The sequence below is a fragment of the Copadichromis virginalis genome, linkage group LG15 (genome assembly GCF_057382275.1).
Source record: "Copadichromis virginalis isolate Kocher_CV1m ecotype Utaka linkage group LG15, C_Virginalis_male_GT1.1, whole genome shotgun sequence".
NCBI lineage: Eukaryota > Metazoa > Chordata > Actinopteri > Cichliformes > Cichlidae > Copadichromis > Copadichromis virginalis.
The window spans coordinates 39,903,268-39,924,521 of record NC_140632.1 but is presented as its reverse complement, the minus strand read 5'-3'; the positions used below and the strand labels follow the sequence as shown (position 1 = coordinate 39,924,521).

General features: G+C 44.2%; 1 protein-coding gene across 3 annotated transcripts in view; it reads left to right on the top strand.

The window, feature by feature from the left end:
• ttll7 (tubulin tyrosine ligase-like family, member 7) overlaps positions 1–21,254 on the top strand; it is a 98,460-nt gene that overhangs the window by 21,652 nt on the left and 55,554 nt on the right. For all 3 annotated transcript variants that reach the window (XM_085433330.1, XM_085433329.1, XM_085433331.1), the window contains 5 exons: positions 368–435; positions 689–847; positions 4,444–4,660; positions 6,335–6,499; positions 13,084–13,242. In XM_085433330.1, the coding sequence (XP_085289456.1) occupies positions 368–435; positions 689–847; positions 4,444–4,660; positions 6,335–6,499; positions 13,084–13,242 (768 nt within the window). The remainder of the gene's footprint in view (positions 1–367; positions 436–688; positions 848–4,443; positions 4,661–6,334; positions 6,500–13,083; positions 13,243–21,254) is intronic.

Sequence of the window (21,254 nt, the reverse complement as noted above, 5' to 3'; positions counted from 1 at the left end):
CTATACCCCCACCTCCCTTTCGGCACATTCAAAGCAATTCATTCAACTGTCACTGCAGGAGCTTGCGATGCAGAACCAATTACCTTGGCCCCTCTGAGTTGAGATTGATCTTTTTTTTTCCTCGCCTCTTCCCTCCCCAACCTTTAAAGTATAAAAAAAAAAACCCATGGTAAACTAAATAAAGGTTAAGAAAGGTCTCAGCGTCACCTTTTTGTTTTGAGTCCGTAATTGGGCATAAATGTCAGAACATTGTAAGCTCACTTCAGGTTGCTGCCTTTAATGTGCTCATTTTTATGAAGGGGTGGGGGTGAAATTGAGTGGCGTAATGGCCCTAACAACATTATTATGTCTGCTTGTCCCGTCGCAGAGAATTAACCATTTCCCTGGGATGGGCGAAATCTGCCGAAAAGACTGCCTAGCAAGAAACATGGCCAAGTAAGTTTTTTGTTCCTCTCTTACAACACCGGCTAAATTAGAAGACGAGTTGAGTTGCAGATGTGCGTGAAAGCCTGCATGCGCTACAAGGTACAACAGGGTGTCTGCAGCACTGCACACTTAGGAGACAAACAAGTAGACACTGCAGTGAAAGCACAACCGCACCTTTAAAAACTACAAGTGGCTGACTCTAGATAGTTATAAAAGGAGAGAATAAAACACATTTATGTTACTCTCTTTTTTATCTCTCCAGAATGATCAAGTGCCAGCCTCAAGAGTACAGCTTCATACCCAAAACCTGGATCTTCCCTGCTGAGTACACTCAGTTCCAGAACTACGTCAAAGAGCTACGCAGGAAACGCAAGCAGAAGACCTTTATAGTCAAACCTGCCAACGGAGCCATGGGCCACGGGTAGGTCAGAGGCTAGCGAGCGCGCTGGTGCAATCTGTACGCATCCAGAGGAAAGCGGAGCGAGCAGAAGGAGAGAGTAGCTGAAGGAGATGATAAGTAAGTGGGTGAAGGAGGAAATTAGCGCTAGAGCAAATGGAGGACAAGCACAACAAAACAAGGCAATAAGAGGTTTGTGACCCTGACATGGGTGTCTGTGGAAATAGCATTATAGCTGGGACCAGATTGAGTATTTGAGCTGAGAGGGTGTGGTGAATCTCATTGTGGGCTTCATTGTCCTCGATGGTCACACTCTCCATAAATCAGAGGTTATCGCCGCCATTGGAGGACACACACACATGCACACATGGTTGCTGGCAGTTACTGTAGTTCCCCCCCTGAAGGTCTCTGCATGTGATTATTGGAGTCCTTTATGAGGCACCATCAGCAGAGACCAGTCAGATTAGAAAATGGACAACGATGGCTGCTGCAGGGGACTCCGTCTCTCAATAGCATCGCTTTATCAGAAGATGAGCCGGCTGTGGCACCTGAATGCATATTTCATACTTTGCGGTCCCATGGGCTGAGTGCCTATCTCATGCTTGTGATGTCATGCGCCCGTTGTATGTTTTGACTACAGGAGGGTTGAAACATGAAGAGACCAAATGCAAGCACAGAGACTTGGATTTTTTTTAAATGTATGAGGTACACGTGTGCACTGTAAGCAAGCAAAGAGACAAAACCCCGGCAAGCAACACAACTGACCTAGTTTGAACTGTTTAGCTTTTGTTGATGAGCAACTTGAGTAACTTTCAAAGATGTAACCAGTGATGTTTTTGGCATTATATTGAGAGGTGTGCCTAAAGGAGGAGGCAGACAAAAATTATGCAAAACAGTGTGCGTTCGATAGATCCTGAGGAGGTCCAGGGGGTGGAGGGGCACAGCGCTCTGATGATGCACCTCATTCTTTTTTTGCTATTTAATATCAAAGAGAAAAAGGTAAATATCCTAAATTGTATTTCATATTCTGACATGAAGCAGGCAGTCAGGGTCGATTTAAGCTGTGTGGTGCTCACAGTCACATAGCCAAGCGGAAAGGAAGTGAAGTGGTTTCGGTTTTAAATATTCAGGCCAGGCTGGTTTTTGTAGCTAATACAGTTTTATAGGATAGAAAAATAAATAAATGAATAGATGGAATATTTTTAGAGGCTAAAATATGGGAAAATAATCTGGTTTGAATGTTGCACCATTTCTATCTCAAGCTCTGAAGAATATGTTGAAATTTCTGAAAATCCCAGATATTTATTTAATATTCTTTCTGACTTATTATTCTTTGAAAATATGATCCCTGAAGTGTGTGTATGAAGAAATCCTTTGGAGTGCCATCATCACTGGCGCCAATAGGTGGGGATATTGAAGTACAAATAACTCAGCGTGCTTCACCTCTCCCTCTAATTCTCTTTGAATTTGTCCTTTCTGGTATAATGTGCGCATTACTTATAACTCCATGCTGCACTAAGCCCTTATTTATTAAAGAATAAAAGGCAGCAAAGGCTGAATTATTGCAATACATTAAGAATATGAAAGATGATGAGTTTAGCTCGACCACTCAACGGCAGGCGGCTCACAAGATTAGATTTTTCTCTTTTTTTTCTCCTTTTTTTTTTGCATGGTGTGACGCGGCAGGAAATTAAGTTATATCTACCCCCTGTAATTTATTTTTCCGTCAACCAACTAAATGAAGTTATTGTTTGTGTCTGAAGCCCAGCTTGTTATAAGGGAAACAAAATAAAAGCGCGTGCAGAGCTTAAAAAGGCGAGATCCCCTCCAGTGCCAAATTAAATAGGCAGGGGAGAGTGGGCCGTGATTATCTGACACCCTGGCTCATCAATCATGTCGTCTCCTCTGCTACTTCCACTCGACTAACTAACACTGTTAACCCTGTCTTCATCATTCAGCTTTCTGTCTGCCTGTTTGGAAAGCCCCTCACATCATCCATGAAATCCCCCCTCCACATAAAAACTGAAAAAACTTTGAGTGCTGCAATAAGCAGGCAGGTAAAACGCTCGTCTGTAGTAGAGAAGTCGCCGCTAATTGATAAACCCAAAGTAACAGCGACATTATACTCGAGTAGATCTACAAGTAATGAATTTTTTTTAATCAAGCTTAGCTAAGACCTTATTTGATCATAACCTGAAAAACTAAACCTTAGTAACCCCCCCCCCCCTTTGAGGCTTATCAACAACAGTGCAGTGTTCTGGTAAGCTAGGAGTTGATGAAGTTGACTGAGCACCTAAACTAAATAAGAATATATTCTGATTACCTGGGGCCTAATCATTTTTGACCTCTAATTTCTGACCTAACTCTTGAATAGTTAAATTACTTTTGTGTGTGTTTGTTTTGGAGCAATCAGTTCTCCACATTTTAGCCCTGTGTTGCGTTTATGTGTGCAGTGTTCCTGCTCGCTTGCGTATAATGGAGCCTTCCTGGCTGTGCACGTAATCAGGTTAGCCCGAGTCTGCTTTAACTATGAGTGATGGTGATATAGGTCAGTCGCTTTGTGCGCGCATAGTGGAAGATCGTTTAAAAATGACCCCTCACCCGCACTGCACACGTATGTACACCACACACATTCAGACAGACGCACACTGTTGCGAATGTCGTCCCCTCACACATACAACCACGTGGACGTACGCAAACTAATAAAACACATCTTAAGTCCAGCCGGCAACAGTCTGCTCTTCATAAGAACTGAGTGCCAGTGACATGAGACCAAAGCAAATGAATTAGAGTGGAGGTTAAAACGGAGCGCACTGTCTGCTGCTATTAACCTGCGCATGGCTAAATGACCCTATTAGAACATGTGATGCACTGTGCCATTTAGACTGAATGGAGTTTGGCTACAGAAAATCACAATAATCCCCAGATGCTGGCCAGCTATGGCCCAGACAAACCATTATTTGCGCTGTACCTGTCTGCTTCATGCGCAATCATTTCTCAAACCGTTCTGTTTAGATGGCAAGTTAATGAATAGAGTAACAGCATTTTTGGATGGTCGAATGCGTCGTAGCGCCAGACAGCTCGTCCTGTTCAAACTAGACTGGACTCATTTTTACACATTTTCACTGAAGGCTGTGGAGGCTCACTGAATACCATCAGGGCATGACTCTGACCCTCTCAGCTATTAATGCTAAATGCCTTTATTATAAAAGTATTTCTAAACATTTTGTGCTCAGTAAGGACATACTGTTATCTTCTCCTTCCAACTACATCTATTGATTAGTAGGCTAAAGCTATTCTTGGCATGCGAAGATTGAAAGTACCACTAGTATTGGCATCTGCAGCAAGCCAGACATATATCTCCAACTTTTCCAGATGACTTTGAAATATTGTGTTGAGACACATAAAATCTGTATCTTGTTTGCCCCCCTCCTTTTTTTTCCCTTCAACATGTATATAAGACAGTGCCAATGTCATCAGTCATGTTCATGGTCTCTGCTGTGCTCCCATCTATCATTTTTTTAATTATCTTTTTTGTCTTTACTATGCCATATTTTATTATGCTGCTGACGACACCATAATTTCCCCCCCGAGGATTAATAAAGTTTCTCTCGATCCAGGATCTCACTTATCCGTAACTGTGAGAAGCTGCCAGCGCAGGAGCACTTTATCGTTCAGGAGTACCTAGACAAGCCCTTTCTGATGGAGGGCTACAAGTTTGACCTGCGGATCTACATCCTCGTCACTTCCTGCGACCCTCTCCGCATTTTCCTTTACAACGACGGCCTCGTTCGTATGGGCACAGAGAAGTACCATGCACCCAGCGAAGCCAACCTGGTGAGTGACAAATAATGAAGCTACTATTATGCAGGTATTCACACACACCTGCGCCTTTTTCTTGAGTTTGATAAAAGTGCATGGCACTGTGGTGCATTTATATTACTGAAAACAATACATATATAGTGCTCAGCGTGTTATAAATTCAGTAATGCACTGCTAACATTTTATTTATTATGCACTTCCATGACCTGCAGCCATAGCCTCGTGCAACTCAGCACAATCAGATTAAAAACAGATGAAACAAAGGTTGGAAGCAGTGTTGTCTTTACATAAGAACATGCATGCACACATATAAATAGTCCACAATTGGCAATAACTGATATTGTTCACATACACACACGCACACACACGGACGCAAAATATGCAGACATACTGTATGCACACAAATGCCCACATGCCAGATGTCTCCTGTAATATCAAGCCGCTCGTGTTTGCCTTGAGGTTCTGCACCTGCTGAAGCACAGTCTGTTGCTGATGATGGGATACATACGCACATACACACACGTGCACGCACGCAGACACGCACTCAGTGAGTTCAGAGGACATTATGGTGGCTTACACTCATTCCTGTAGGTTTGCTCTAGTCTTAACCATTACTGCTATTTGCCGAGCCCTAACCGCTGCCCTGGCCTTAACCTAACCTTACCCCGTCTTTAAAACTTGTCTTCACCTTACATTTAATGATTTACGTTACGGGTGCTTGCTTTTTGTCCTCATAAGAAAGGCACGGCCTCATAATGTGTGTAAATAGATTTACATGAGTAATGCCTGTATCACCGCTTCCTATCAAGCACGGTACTTATCTAAAATATGAGCACGCACGCACGTGCACGCATAGACATGCAGGACCTCTCCCATGACATGAAGCGTGCGTTGTGTTAGTCTGTGACATATGATGGAGTGAGTCATGCCATGGAGATGGATGTTTAATCCCACAGAGAGTGGCTTCCAGACAGCCATCGGGTGCTGGAGTGGCCTGCGGTCACAGCGGTTATTACCTTGTAGGCTAAGGACAAGGATGTATTGTCTTCAGGTGTAAGGGATGGTGTTTAAAGAGAGGGATACAAAAAGTTAAAGACAACCATCCAATAAAACATTTTAACCATACACTATTGGGCACTATAACTCAGATTTATATTCTTAAGATTTTGCAGGTCTGTGATTGTAAGATTGAGCTATTGGCTTGATTTCCACTTATTCTCATGAGAATAAGTGGAAATCACCCAAGGAGCGTTTCTGAAATACATCACTGATAATCTCCCAGTTCACACAGTGATATATTCTTTATTTCTTTTACTATAACACTCATTCCACCATCTCAAGTTGCCAAGGGACTAGCATGCAATATTTTTACTTCAGTCTTATTTACCTACTTTACTTTTAGAGAAAATGTTTTGCACCATATTGTGAGCTGGTGCTCTGTAGTATAAATTCACGAACACTCCTGAACAGGTTGTTAGAGCTTGTAAAAAGAAGTTTTATTGTTATTCACTCCAAACGCTGGATCCCGCAGTCACATTTAGTCAAATTATCATCAGATATACTGCATTCTTCCATATAAATGAAAAGGGCAAAGCTTGTTTTGAGCATATTTATTTATATCAGGCTACTTATGTAAAAGAGACACGTGTAATGCAAAAAGCCTCTTATTGTTCCCTTTTCTCTCCACAGAGCCAGCTCTACATGCATCTGACCAACTACTCGGTCAACAAACACAACGAGAACTTTGAGCGAGATGAGACGGTGGACAAAGGCAGCAAGAGGTCCATCAGCTGGTTCACCGAGTTCCTCCGCACCAATGACTATGATGTGGCCAAATTCTGGGGCGACGTCTCTGTACGTGGGCAGTCCACCCAAAACACGTGCAAACACAGATACAGTTACACTCAGACGCGCTGCGCCTGACGTCCACTTCCAAAAGCAAGGATGTAGAGTATGATAACAAAACACTCCACAAATGCAAACAGTGAATGACTTCATCCTCAGAAGTAATCTGTACGCAGGCTGTCACATATATATGTGTGTGTATACACACACATGCTGCTCCTGCTAACAACACCCGTTGCACGCAATGCACAAGTGGACGAGCTACAGCTTGATATGATTTGTTATGACAGTGATTCTGTGAGCTTGTTTAACTCCAGGAAGAGCTCAGTGGAAACATCATTCCTGGAGGGTGAGCTCTCCCGATTTGGCATTGCTCCCTGCTCATCCAAACACTTTAACCTTGTTCATTTTCTTTCATCATTGTCTGTTTGTAAAATTCCTTCACCTTCTCATTGATTTTTCTTTTTTTCCTTCTTTTTTAAATTTGTACATCCATCCATGCCGGTCATGCGCCTTTTTATCTTTCTGTTTCTACTCTTTTAGTTGCTCCTTTCTGTTTGACCCATTTTTTTTAGGTTCTCTTCATGCGCTCAGTATTCAGTATTATTTTCTCTTTTATCCCTGACCTTGAGTCTTTGTCCTGCTGTCCATAATCATTTGAGTTGTGTGGTCCCTCAGTACTTGTTCCCTGCTTTACGGCCTGCTCTCATGCTACCACCACTCAAAACCAAAATGAAATCCCTTTGGTTATTATTCTGTACTCAAGGAAAGCTTTTCTCTCTTCTCCTTACTGCCTCTTTTTTTAATTTTAATGTTTCTTCATGTTCATGTGGCATGCGCATTACTTGCTGGGAAAATGTGTTGTTTAGATAACATTTTCTTTTCTCCCCTCTTTATTCCCGTCTCATATCCACATTGTGTGATGTGTCCATGTGCTCCATTTGGTGAAGGAACTAACATTTCCTTTCCTGTATTTTACTTAGTTTTCTTGTTTTTCTTGGTTGTTTTCTGTCCTTTAGTAACACCGCGTGTCACCTCCTGACTCAGCCAGAACGTCCACCTCTCGTCTTGCTCTCTGTGTTGTTTTCTCTTTTCTTTCTCTTTTTCTCTGAGCTTTCTTCAGAAGTTGCACCACTTTGGTGTTAGTGCTGTACATTTGCACTCACACACTGTGCTTTGTTTCAACTCTGTATTTATGCTCTCTGCGCCCTCTCCCCTCTTCTTCTCTTTTCATCTCTCCTCTTACATTTTGTTACCATGCAGACCTTAGCAGGCTGCCCCGACTCTTCCTGCCAGTGTTCATGGTCAGGCAGTCAGAGAGTGTTTGCCAAAAGATTTGTCTGTACAGGTTAAGAATATTGTACATATATATATGTGTATATACACATACATATATACATATATATGTATATATGTATGTGTATATACACATATATATATGTATATACACATACACATATATATATATATACACATATATACTAGGGGTGCAACGATACACAAAATTCACGGTTCGGTTCTATACTTTGGTGTCACAGTTCGATATTTTTTCGATACAAAAAAATGTTCATGCCTTTTTAATTTGTCATTTATTAAAATTATAAATATATATTTTAACTCAAAAGTACAGTTTTTAAATTTAATGTTGCTGAAACAACAAAGTAATAAAATAATAAATCTATCTGATCATCTTTGGAAAAGAGAGTTTATTACAGAGAAATGTCTCTTTCCAAAATAAAAGCTATACTATACGCTTCTTCTGGGCTATATTCTCAGCAGCATATTAAACATATCAGGTCCCCATAAGGAGAATCCTGTGCTAACAGCTGTCTAAATGACTCGGCTAAAGTGTGTAGCATGCGTGCTTGTTGTTTTTGTCTGCTTCCACTTGTCTTTGCACTAGGATGATGTCGGCGTAAATGTGCAGTCATATTCGTTGTGTTCCCACTAGTGCTGTCAGCCTTAATCTGAAATGACGTTAACGCCACAACACGGCAAATCTCCGTTAACGAGCTACCGCGGATCGCCCTGTGCGTGGGGCTGGACGGCCAACACGTTAACGAGCTAAATGCGCTAACGCACTAGCTCCCACCCATGTAATTGAACATTGCGTGGCACATCCAACATACTGTTTTACTTTTGTCCATGACGCGCTTACCTTCAGGGTCATACGTCACATGAAGACCAAAATAGTTCCAAAGGTCAGATCTGAATGAGGGTGGGGGAGGTCCATGTTGCAAGGAGAGCTTAACTTCTGTCTGGCTAGCTTGCCCTGCGTTCAGTGAATCTGCGTTCGACTACTCCGCCTAGGCTGCACTGTCGAGCGCAGATCCACTGAGCGCTCAACACAGACAGCATCGTCAGAAGGAAAGTTGATAAAAATAAATTAAAAATTTTGTATTGTTCGATACATATGCGTACAGAACCGAAAGCACTGTATCGAACGGTTCAATATCGATACGAGTATCGTTGCACCCCTAATATATATATATATATTCTATTTTATGTGAAACACTGACATCTCTTTCGTATGAAGGCATTATTGATGTGCTGTATGGGACCTAGGTTTCTGAAGAGCTGTAGCTTTGTTTTTTTAAATGTGAATTTTGTTTGCAAGAACATGTGCAGGGTTTTTTTTTTTTTTTTTGCCTGTCTCATTTGGTTCTTTAGCCATCAGAATTGTTGTCTGAGGACCAACAAGGATACCCAATGGATTTATTTTGCCAAATGGATCATCGTGGCATTGCCGTATTGGTCCATTTGATCGACCTTTGTTTTTATTATTTATTATATTTTATTTTCAGATGTTACAGACGGGACAGACATGAGTGAGGGATAGGAAAGGGAGAGAGAAAGAGGAAGGAAAAGAAAAACAGAAGGGGAGAGGGACAGTGAGAAAGGGGGGGAGAAAAAAAATCTCCTGGATCACCTGTTGAGAGAAAAAGAATAGAAAACAAGCAAAAAAAACCAAAGCAACATACTAAACACAACACCATCGCATTAATCTAGCTAAGTGTAAACAGCAGTAAATACTAAATATTCAATGTTGTCGTGCAGCACCGCAGGACCGACAGCGCACAATGTGCTTTGAAGTAGCAGCCAAGAAAGGTGTAATTTAAGTCTACGAGCAGTGAACACCCGTGTGCACACCTGTGTGGATCAGCGCGCTTGTATTCAAATGGTTTCCACATGTAATGGTCTGCAAGAGGATGTAGAGAGCCATAGCCCCATCCCCCAGGGCATGAAGCAGGCATGGAGGAGATCCAGGCCCCAGACATCCAGAGGCCCCACAGTGCGAGAGCCCAAGGAGGACAACCGGAGGGGCATCCGTGCCACCCTCCTGGGTAGGGCTGAGGATCCCCAGACGAGGCGTCACCCAGTAGCCACCGAGCAGAAGCTAGAGGGGGCTGCACCGGCGTGCCCGCCGGCTCTGCCGGCAGCCAGCTGTGCCAGAGTGAACCGAGCCGCAGGCCCAGAGGCCGGAGGCCTGAGTGCCCCCCGCACCCCGGAGGAGGCCTGACCGAGCAACAGGCGCCAGGCCCCGCTAGGTGCAGGTTTAAGTCTATCAACACATACAGTCTCCCTACAACCCCCGAAGTCTCAAACAAAATGCTTCTGACTCGATTCGAGGACCCTGAACTGGCCGTCATACAGCAGATGCAGTGGTGTCCTTTGGGCATCGTGCCTGACAAAAACAAACTTAGAAGTTTCTAAAGTCTTTGGGTCAAAGGTGTCAGGCAGGCAATGGTGCACTGGACTAGGAATGTGAGCCAAGTCCACTTGAAGGAGTGGGGGATCGGCTGGGGGGTTTCTCGGGCAAGAATTCCCTGGGAACACAGAGGGGCTGACCAAGAACCAGTTCAGCCTTGGAAGCACCAAGATCCTCCTTAACCGCAGCCCCCACAAAACCCATGGTAGGGAGTCAACCCAGTTGCCACCTGTTAGAGAAGCATGGAGCGCAGCCTTAAGCAACCTGTGGAACCGCTCACACATCCTGTTAGCTTGCGGGTTGTACGCAGTGGTGCAGTGGATCCCGACCTCCAGGCCATCAGCCATGGCAGCCCAAAGCTCCTAAACAAACTGGGGCCTCTGTCAGAGGTAATGTCAGCTGGGGAAACGCGAAACCCAAGTTGACAAAAATGCCCTGGCCACCACCGCCGCGGTCCTGGATGACAGGGGGACCGCCTCTGGCCACCAGGTGGTACAGTAGCTTGTAACCTTGTGGTAGGGGACCCATCAGATCAAAATGCACATGATCAAAACGTTTGCCAGGGATGAGGAATGGCGCAAGGGGTGCCTTAGTGTGTCTATGGACCTTTGCGCGCTGGCATGAAACGCACGCCACTGCCCATTCCTACACAGATTTGCGAAGGCCTGCCCAAACAAACTTGGAGCTGAGGCCCGGACCCCCGGGTGTGATAGAGCATGCGCCGATTCAAAAACGCAACAACACCATGAAACGGGAACCACCGAGCGTGGGCGGCTGATGGAAACGTCGCATGATTAATGGGCTGTGAGGTCAGTTTCTTGATCATTAATATGCAAATCGTGACCACTGATCAACAACCACTAATCAAAGCTCACTGATCAAAGCCCACTGATCAAAGCCCACTGATCAATGGCCATGAGTACCATTCACAGAGAGTTGGAGAATGGCTGCACTCACAGCATTGTAACACGGTGAACGATGTACCCTCAGCCCCCCTCCTCGATTCAGAGGTGATCTTTTCCTTTTCACGTACTTCTTCAGAAGTCACCTGGATGAAAACGCTACGTTCCAGATGAACAGAATCAAGTTTTGGGGCGGAAAAATCCTGGATGTGGGAAATGGGATAACGAACGCTGCACAATGCCCAGGCGCTCTATAGTCGCAAGCTAGCAGCAAAAGCAGCTGTAGGCCGAGGTGGCAGTCCGGCAGCCGCCGATGCTTCCAGGCAGGAGCTGACTTCCTCTTCGGACCTTAGCATGTTCGCCCCAGGGGTCACCAATGTGGAGGTATGAAAGGATAACACGAGAGATCTCAATATTTTACTTCAACTTTAATCTCGGCTTCACACAACTCAACACTCAAGGCGCCAAAAGCCCAACCCTCTCACTTCCCCTCACACCGGGTGTGAGTGGAGCCACCTGGTGGTCCACCACAGGGGTCATTTTGAAAACAGCGTCTGACTACAAATGAGCTAGTTATGGATTTTATATTTTTATATTTACACACACACACTGAGGCGAAAATAAATAAATAAAAACGAAAAAATCTGAAACTGCATTTTAGACTTTTTCCAACATCTAAAGATACGTTTGTTCATATGTAAAAATTCTCATGTTTTTATGCATTAGTTTCCTTGACAGAATAATACATCACTGACAGAGTAATGCAGTATTTATTCTCCATATACTCAGTATTTTCCTTTATTGCATTTTAGAATATTTCCTTTTGGTTTTTTATTTTTAATGTGCCTCGTTTAATCCAGTGATACTGTTACGTAAATTTAACAAAGGAAGCCACAGATCGAAACATGAAAAAAAATAACTTGTGTATTAATTTGGTATTTGGATAAATATAAAGATTACAAAAACAAAAATGAATAAAATGATTTAAAAAGAAGCAGGCTAAACCATTCTAGCTCAAAGCTAGCAAGATACAGGCACGCATCCACACACATAAGGTGCGAGGCAGTGGCCAGTGCTGGGGGCTCAGGATAAGGAGGGAGGTGATGTGGGCAGGGACAAAGGACACACACGCGTGTGCATACACCAGCCACTGCTGGGGACTCTGGGCATAAACAGTGGTAGTGGGACCAGGTGTTTGTGCTGGGCAGCCTGTGGGGTCAGACGGGTGGATGGATTGTCATATGGTTGGAGGTGTGTGAGCGACAGACAGATAGAAAAGGGAGAGGGGGGTGCAGCCTTATCAGGCCAGGGCCAGACCACCATACACCTCTCCTGCACCCAGCAGTCAGTCTGGACTGGGCAAACTGCAGGCCAGCAGCACTGTGTGGGGCTTGACTGGTGAGGGTAAGCTATGTGCAACGTGTTTGTGTGTGTGTGTGTCAGACTGAGCATGTTTACCCCAGTTGCACGCTGGGAGTAGGCAGGCTGGTAGCAGCCAGCACAGATAGGTGCAAGCACAAACATGCGCACAGGTTGGGCACCACAAGCAACGGAGATGGACCACCACCAACTTTTGTGAAAGTCTCTGTGTGAGAGCAATTCAAAAGGCTTTAGCTTTTAAACCGACAGACTGTCTTTATAACGCATTCGAGTTCAGGATTAAATAAACATTTCATTCGCGCCTCTGTGGAGCATGTCTGTGGGTTGCATTTCTAGTGTGTCCGTCACCATTGCTTTGTTGTCAGTTTTGTCCTAAATACAAAGGTACAATCCCTTATCTGCAGTTTTGAAATGAAATTAAAGCAAAGAGTTTTAATTTCACCATTTCCTGATTAAGGAGACCTTTTAATCAGCAGCTATGAAGCCCACAGCCTATGGCTTCTTAGGATAAACGAAACCTACTAAAGAAAAAAGTACAATTGAGTTCTCTTTGTAAATGCAGCTGGCTGATTCTCTCTGGCTTTGTGTGTCTGTCTTGCCAGGAGCTGGTGGTGAAGACATTAATAGTAGCTGAGCCCCACGTGCTGCACGCCTACCGCATGTGTCGCCCTGGCCAGCCACCGGGGAGTGACAGCGTCTGCTTCGAGGTCCTGGGCTTTGACATTATTCTGGACCGCAAACTCAAACCCTGGCTATTGGAGGTATAATTCTGTTTATCTACAGTATATGTACAGCATGCATGTGTGTGTAAAGCTGGTTCAATTGGAGAAGTGTGTTTCTCTCAAAAGCTAGAATATATTTTGGAGGCGTAATTTCACTAGATAATTTGAGATATTTAATTTCTAGACTACTATTACTATTTTTCTGTATACTGTTAGTATGTCATGCTAAGCTACTATTTGTGTGTGCTATTTTAAAAACACTTTCAACAAAGAGTGAAGGTACACTTGTATTCTGTCTTCTGTGATTTCTAACGTTTCTGTAAAGTCTCACCTGTCTGCGCTGCTACTGAAGTGACAGCGGCTCCAGACTGATGTAATGTGGTATAAGCAGGAGACAGGGAGACGTTACCGCACACTGACAGAAAGCATAAACACACACTGATTTGTGCCCACAACGCTCTGGTCCCCACACACAAACACCCGCACGGTCTGCAGTACGCGTTTACGCGCCTCCGAACACACGGAGAGACTCTTGTAAAATGAAAGGAACTCACACAATCGCAGCCATGCACGCTTGATTACACGCATGCGGGCATTCATGCACACCCATAGATGCATACAGAAATGCATGAATATACAGCAGCCTATAAGACACGATAAAGACACCCCACCCCATACCCCCCTGTAGGCTTTAAAATATAGGCCAGAATAGCAGGTTGACTAGTAATTCTTCAAGTGTCAGTCTCTCGAGTGTCAGGCATGCAGGAGATTGAGTCAAATTCAGATTCCACTCCAGGATTTCTATCTCACTGCTCTGATGTCAGCAAGTGAGTTAAAGTGTGACCTAAATCCTTTAACCCAAAGTGGCTGCACCTCCACCCCCATCCCACAAATTGACTCGAGGATGGGGAAATGCCTTGGGGATAATTGTTTGGGGTTTCTTCCCCCCATCATGCCAACCCAAAATAACATTTTTAGGTTTTTTTCTGAGATTTTGGAGAAACAAAGTGACATTTGATAGTTGGTTGGTATTTTCAGGTGCTGGCATTTTCTATCATCTTGGAATTAGGGTGCTATTATTACCCTACGTGACATTTCTTGTGTAGCTGAGCAGTTGCAGTATAAGACAAAAGGATGTACAAGAGAGAGCAAGAGGATGGTGTTCCTTTTGACTGCTGGTGCACCGTGACAGCATTTGTGAGCATTTCGTGTGTGTGTGTGTGTGTGTGTGTGTGTGTATGAGACATAGCAAACAGCCGTGAATGCAGTTGTTCCACTCCAGCAGTAATGATCCCCCCTGTGCTACTAGCAGCTCTCTATAAGTCTCATCAATTAACATCCCACGCACACACGCACACACACAACCCTGCTTCTCTTTCACGCAACATTTACAGCAACAATAATTTATTTCCCAAATTCAACTGATTAGTCAGGGGATAGTTGCTAGCAAAGAGACCCCCTCTCAAATCCTCACTGCGTACACTGTCAAGATTGAAAATAACTTTATTACCACTTTTTAGCCCGTCGACGTTCGTTGCTATTCAGCAGGGACGCAACAAGCAGGCGGGCCCATAGGCTGGTTTCCACAAACGGTACCCTATGGCAAGCCCTCAGGTCTAAATTTAATTTTTCAGCAGATCGCTTTGCAACATTTTGTAGTAAACTGAATCTATTTCAGCCCATTTCACCATTTGTTTTAACTTTCTGTTTTCTTCCTGCCCTCGAGTCGATACGAAACAGTAGAAATTAAATTGAACCACAATCTAGGTCTTACGGGTTTGTTCTGGATTTGTGGACGCCCACCACTCAGGTTTCCTTGTTGGTGTCACTGTGAATTACACGTGCCATGCTTCGTTGGGGCTTCACCCAGACTGCTGTTCCGACACTGTCCTCTCTTGCTCTTTTAAATGTCAGAGTTGGTTGTCGGACATGCAAACTCACAACCAGGAAATGAATGTTCAACCTGCGTAGACTCAAAAGCCAGTTGGATACGTGAAAGCTAGATGGTATCATATACAAGAAACTGTCAGATCATATTATCCCTGTTCTTTGCGTTTGTGTTTTTGTCAGCTGTTTTTGAGAGCGTGTAGGAGGATGGAGAGGGAAGAAGAAAAAGGCTGTGTTTCACATCCTCCAATTATACCTTCAGAAAGGAGACATGAGGGTTTTTTTCAGTGGGGCAGCGTGATATTCAAAATAAGGCTCCAAACTCCTGTGTTAGAGGATGCATTTGCCTCTTTGTTGCAACTGCAAAAAAAGGAAAAACCCTCTGTGATACAGTACACTATCTCTTTGTAAGTGGACACAAGCACAGAGATATCATTGGAAATATACTGATAACAAACACAGAGGAATAAAGAGGGACACTCCACAGACCTGCAGACACCTGCTAAGTAGCTTGTCACACCGGTGAGTAGAGAAAAGGCAAGGGGGTGATGAGTCTCAAACCACGGCCAGCCATCAAAGAAGGCGCATTGTGCTCAAAGCAAAACGAGAAAGGGGAGAGAGACAGGCTTTTGTGCGATCCTTGTCTTAATTCAGCAGAGTTTTCAACACAGGTTTTACCTCCTATTGACATTCAAAACATCAGCACTACATAGGCACACACACACGCACAAAGACACACACACATACACGCACTTGCTCAAATGGCGTAACCTGAGATATTCACTTTCATTAAACCAGGCCAGACAGCATCTGTGTTTCGTATAGGAAAGGCGTTTCATTGAGCCGTGATCTTTGCTTCATGCAGGCGCACACTCAAGTGCGCGCACACACACTCACTTGCATATCCAAGCACGCATTCAAACACGCCTCTCTGCCTAGACTGTAGTTTCTATCGTCAAGCCTTTTGCTCTTAGCGGTTCACTGAGTGTTTTCTTTCTCTTTTAAAAGCAAAAAACCCAGAAAAAAAACAAACAAAAAAACGAAGCAAACCAGGAGAAAAGTAAAAATCGCTGCACGTGTTCTGTTTAGCTCAGTAGTTGCCTCGTGGCACAAGCTCATGAATTCTATTAGCATGTAGTGGTGTTATCAGATGGCACAATACAGGCCAAAGGAACCAGCAAGCTTCAAAAAAATCCAGCGTCAGGTGTAAGGAGTGCATTTACTTGTTGGGGAAATGCAGCAGCGGGACAATATTACGCACCCCTCGACCCTGCAGCCTCTTTAGGGCCCGTGGCCTGTAAGCTGGCATGACAAATAGTTTCAAATTTACAGAGAAAAATATAAAAATGGGAGAGGACAAGACGTATACACACACACACAAAACTATTGCCTTAAATTTTCCACCCCTGAAACAGAATCTGACAAAGAGCGCAATTTAGCGTTCTCACGAGGTCCTGATGGGTACCCGCGGACCCCCAGCACAAGGACCAGTGAACTGAGGCCCAGCCTCATTACAGGCTCTGGCTCACTTCATTTTTTAAGCTGTTTCCCCACATGCAGCATAAAAAAGCTCCAGCTGGTCAACTCTAAATAAGAAGAAACAAGTGCTTGTAGTGAGCATGAATAATTAGAAACCTCCCCGGTCCCCGCGAAGCTGTCTCTCTAGTGCCGGGCTCCAGGCAGCTTAGAGGCTGGTCGGCCTGCTTGTTAGGGCTACAGTCAGCATGTGACGGTGTGCTTGTGTCTGTGTGTGTGTGTGCAGAAGTGAATGTAAGCTAGCGTGTCTAAATTTGATTTGCACTGTGTGAATGTTTGCAGTGTTTGGTACTGTACTGTGTTCGGCTGGACGTTAAACACATCATGAGAGATACAGCCGAGGATGTGTCTGCGATTTTGTGTAAATCTTCTACTCCCTGTCCGCGTGTGTGTCTGTGCGTGTGTGTCTGGATGAATGGTCTTTGCCCCTCTGGGAATAGCCCTCTGTAGTGTGTGGTACGCTACCCTCATCTGCTTACCGACTCCAGCCCATAGTCTTGCTTTTATTCAGTGAGGTTGGCAGGTTTTACTCTTCTGAAACACACACGGGCCTATTCAGGAAGAGAGAAGGAAGAAGCTGGGCGACTTTCACTGCGTTTTATGTGTCATGTTAAGATAGCGTTGCACAAAGGCAGCTTGATTGTTGACGGCAACAATTTCACTACCATCCCCTCATCCATCTCATGTGCTCTTTCTTCGTGTCCTGTCCCCCTTTTTAGGACCGCCGTGCAAAATGATTGGCAGCTAATGAGGCGGGCGTGGTTAGGCAAACTGTGGCACGGGCTTGCTCGTCACGGGCTGTTTGTGTGTTTGTATGTGTGACTGGCCATTACAAAAACAGACCAACAGTCTGCAGCTGGGCTGCTTCCCCATGGGTGGCGATTTTTCACCCTTCCCCTCACCCCTTCCTGCAACTTTCCCCTCTTTGTGTGCTTTGTGTCTCGGATTGTTTCAAGATGAGTTTTGGTTTGTCCTTCCAGCCCATCAGAGCCAACGTAATCCAGACTTCCTTTTTCTTTGGCGTGTTTGTGGGAAGTAATCTGCATTGGCAACTGTAAACAGATGCACAGAGACAAACACATCGATAGTTTTCACACTTTCCTATTTTCCAACCACATACAGACACCAAATGAGTTGGATCTGAGGAAATACTGCTAATGCCTTGGGTGGAATAAATAGTGGCTCACACTTGTTCAGATTTCCAGTAGAAATTCTATTTAATCTGTGGAGAATGAGGTAAAAATGTAATGTTCTTATAGCCTTTCATAAAAGTGTAAAGAGTAGAGATGTTTTCCGGCTACTCTTAGAGGATGGATTTAGAGGTTAGCCTGCCTTTCACATATTTCCTGAGGAAATTTCAGAAGTGTTTCCTAACACCTGCTACAGCCGACTCGAACATTATTGTGTATTCAGAGTGATTAAAGAGGAATTTACTTGCTACCTGTGCTCTCCAAATAATTTTCATCCCTTCATGATTGAATTTTCTAGGGTAAATGATAGAGGAGAATACATACAGTCTGATATTCTCAATTATCTTTCCGAGTCTCTTTTGCCCTCTTCCACCTTTCATTCTCCTTTTGTCTTTGATTAATCTTTGGCACTTAGTGGGATTCATTCTTGTTTAAATGTACATGGATATCGTCCTTACGCTCTGAGGGGTTGTCCTTCCACTTGTAAACCCTAGGTGGCAGTAGTGACCTGCGAGCCACTCCCCGGCTTAAAAGAGGTTTATTAAAGAATAATTAGAATGATGTATGGGACTGTCTGTCTCTATCCACATCCATTTTCCCCCAACATGACTATTTCATGGAATAAGTATCAAATTAGGCGCGCACGGGCTTTGTATGTGGGGCAGTTGAAAACATACACCAACTCTTAGTCATTTATCATCAGGCGTGTACGGCAGTGTCAGTGTGTTTGTGTGCGCACGTGTGACTGAGAAGGAAGATGCACGTTTATGAGTGACATAGGGAACTGCAGCAGCTACAGCTGGCTCTGTGGCATCTTTGAAGGGAAGACATGTTTTCCCTTCATGTTTGTGACAGTCAGCTCTGGACTTCAGATTGTGACTGATGATTTGTTTTTGTTTGAAGACTCTTGTATAGGTGACTTACTAGATCCACTTAAACCGCATTTAACTACCTTGGATTGTATCCCTTGCATCTTTTCCATGTCTTCAAAAAGCAAGGGAGGTCAGCAAAGCTAAATAGTGTCCCACTCACTTCCAGGACCTTTACCAGACTCCGCTAGAGTGTCCCTGCATCCGAGTGGACCACGTAAAATGCCAAAAAAAGAACAAAACGGTGATTGATAAGACGGCTGAAACAAGAGAGCGACTTAACAGGGTGGCTGGCTGTCTGTCTTGCTGTCACTCTACTACTCATGCTCGGTTTCCCCCTCTCCCTTTCTGCCTCCCTCTCTCATTCCACCATTGTGCAGCAACAAACACTCCATTCTGACAGCGGTTGAACTGTGCCGATACCCTTGAGCGTGCGGGGCAAAATGGGAGGCTTGTCAAAGCAGTGGTTGTTTACACTCTGCCAGGAATAATAAGAGGGGGTCGTTTTTCTGAACCGATTAATCACGAGCAGCCCTTGTACTTGTTTTAGAGAGCATTCCAGACGCAGAATAAATGTCGATGTGGGGTGGCAATTTGTTGTGGAAATAAAGCAGCTGATTGTTGTTGATCCGGTGCCGTTGCTATATTATTAGGGTCTGTGCGGCGAAGCTGCAGAAGCCACAGGTACAAACTGTTTAACGTCCGCTGCATTTTTAGCAGCGAGCGAGACGCATCGTCATCGCCAGGTTAATGGTTTTATTCATAATTGAAGTGATAACAACAGACAGAGCATCAGTTAGCGTCTCATCATAATACGAGTGGAGACTTTATTCTCTGTAGTTGTGCAGAACGACCTATGACCCGGTTTATAGTGATCTCATTGTTAGGCATTTATTGTGCTGTTTGGCTCATATTTGCTTACTGGCTATCCTTGGGCAACACACTTAGCTCTCAATTTTAATGTTATAATGCCGTAACTTCATTATGTACCAAGTGCCCTGAGATGACTTCTGTTATGATTTGATGCTATATCAATAAAAGTGAATTAAATTTACTTGAATGAGATGCTTCAACAGATCAAACATCAACAGATCCATGTTCAAACCAGTGGCTGAATGGAATTTTCCACTTGGAAATCACCAGGCATTATCAAATTAAATAAGCCATGTAAAATTTACCGGTTGCATTTCTCCCTGTTTTGTTTGTACTTTAGTGCTCAAAATAAAGATCAGTAGAGGGACTTGCTGTTCACCGAAAATTCAAACCAAATGGATGGTTTAAAAAAAAAGTCTCACGAGGCTCCCCGGCAACAGCCTGTATTTCACAGTGGTCTTCATGAACGATGGCAGGTTACGGTTTTCTCTTTGTTTTTATGAGCCATCTCAATCCCACGACTCAAGGTGCTGAAAATAAAAGCTTTACATTTCCCGTCTTTGTTTTTGTTATAACCCTTTCATCTCTGTACGTTTAATTCAGTAATCAGATGGGGATAAAGGGTCCTGTGAAAGAATTAAAGACCGATATGCTTTTTGACCAAGTGATATTTTGGCTACAGCGATGCGTCGCTGAAGCTGAACCGAATCAAAGAATGAGTAAAAAGGAGTTTCTAATCTTTTCATCTGACGTTTTTATTGAATGCATCTTGGAGCAACCGAGGGCTCCTTTAAGACCCTGCCAGAGTTACTTAAGGAAATCAGAGTGGGGGGTTTTGGGAGCCTGCAGGGGTTCATTAGGACCAGACTGGTTCAACTTCCTTTTGCCAGGGAGGAAACAGAGAACACAGAAACACAGAGAGCGAGAGAAAAATGAAGAGAGGTAACGACCGGAGAATGAGGGCTAGCACGGGGAGGGAGCGGGGACGGGAGGGGAGCGCAGGGTCAGTGGTGACCAGTCAGAAAAACACGGTGAGAGACAGAGTGGAAATAGAAACTAGGGAGGAGAGGAGTGCAGCTGACTGCAAGAAGAAGGTGAGAGACAAAACAGCTGAGGGAGAGCAAAGAAAGCCAGCGAGCGCTGCGATGCCAGTCTCTCCTGTGACAGCTTGACACCACAAATCAAACTAAGAAACGAAGACAAGTAACGAGACGAGCGTCACCAGGATCACTGCCAGTCTGGCTCTTACCTATGGGCTACGGCGCTCTAAAGCCATACTGTTTTCACCGTGGCTGTCACATTGGCGAGCGCTCTAAATGAACACAGACCTTCTTTTATTTATTTTTTCTTTAGTAATGTTTCGCTTTCTTTGATAAGATAACTGCAGGATGAAGTGGAGCGCCGTCCTCCTCGGCACAGAGAGGATTGTACACTTCATTCTTTTGAGCGAAAGAGTTGCATAGGGTCTCTCTGTTCCTGTTTTCCTCATGGCGCTAGAACACATTCATCACCCCCGTACTGATAAATGGCTGCTGTATACAAAATAATAAAAAACACACGCACACGCACGCTTACAAGGGCACGTCCGTACAAACACACTTCATATTTGTGAGGCTTTTGTAGCTCACCTGTGATATTTATGGAGTTATTGCCTAAACTAGTTAAAGGGACTCAGGCAGTGACAGCCCAGGGAAGG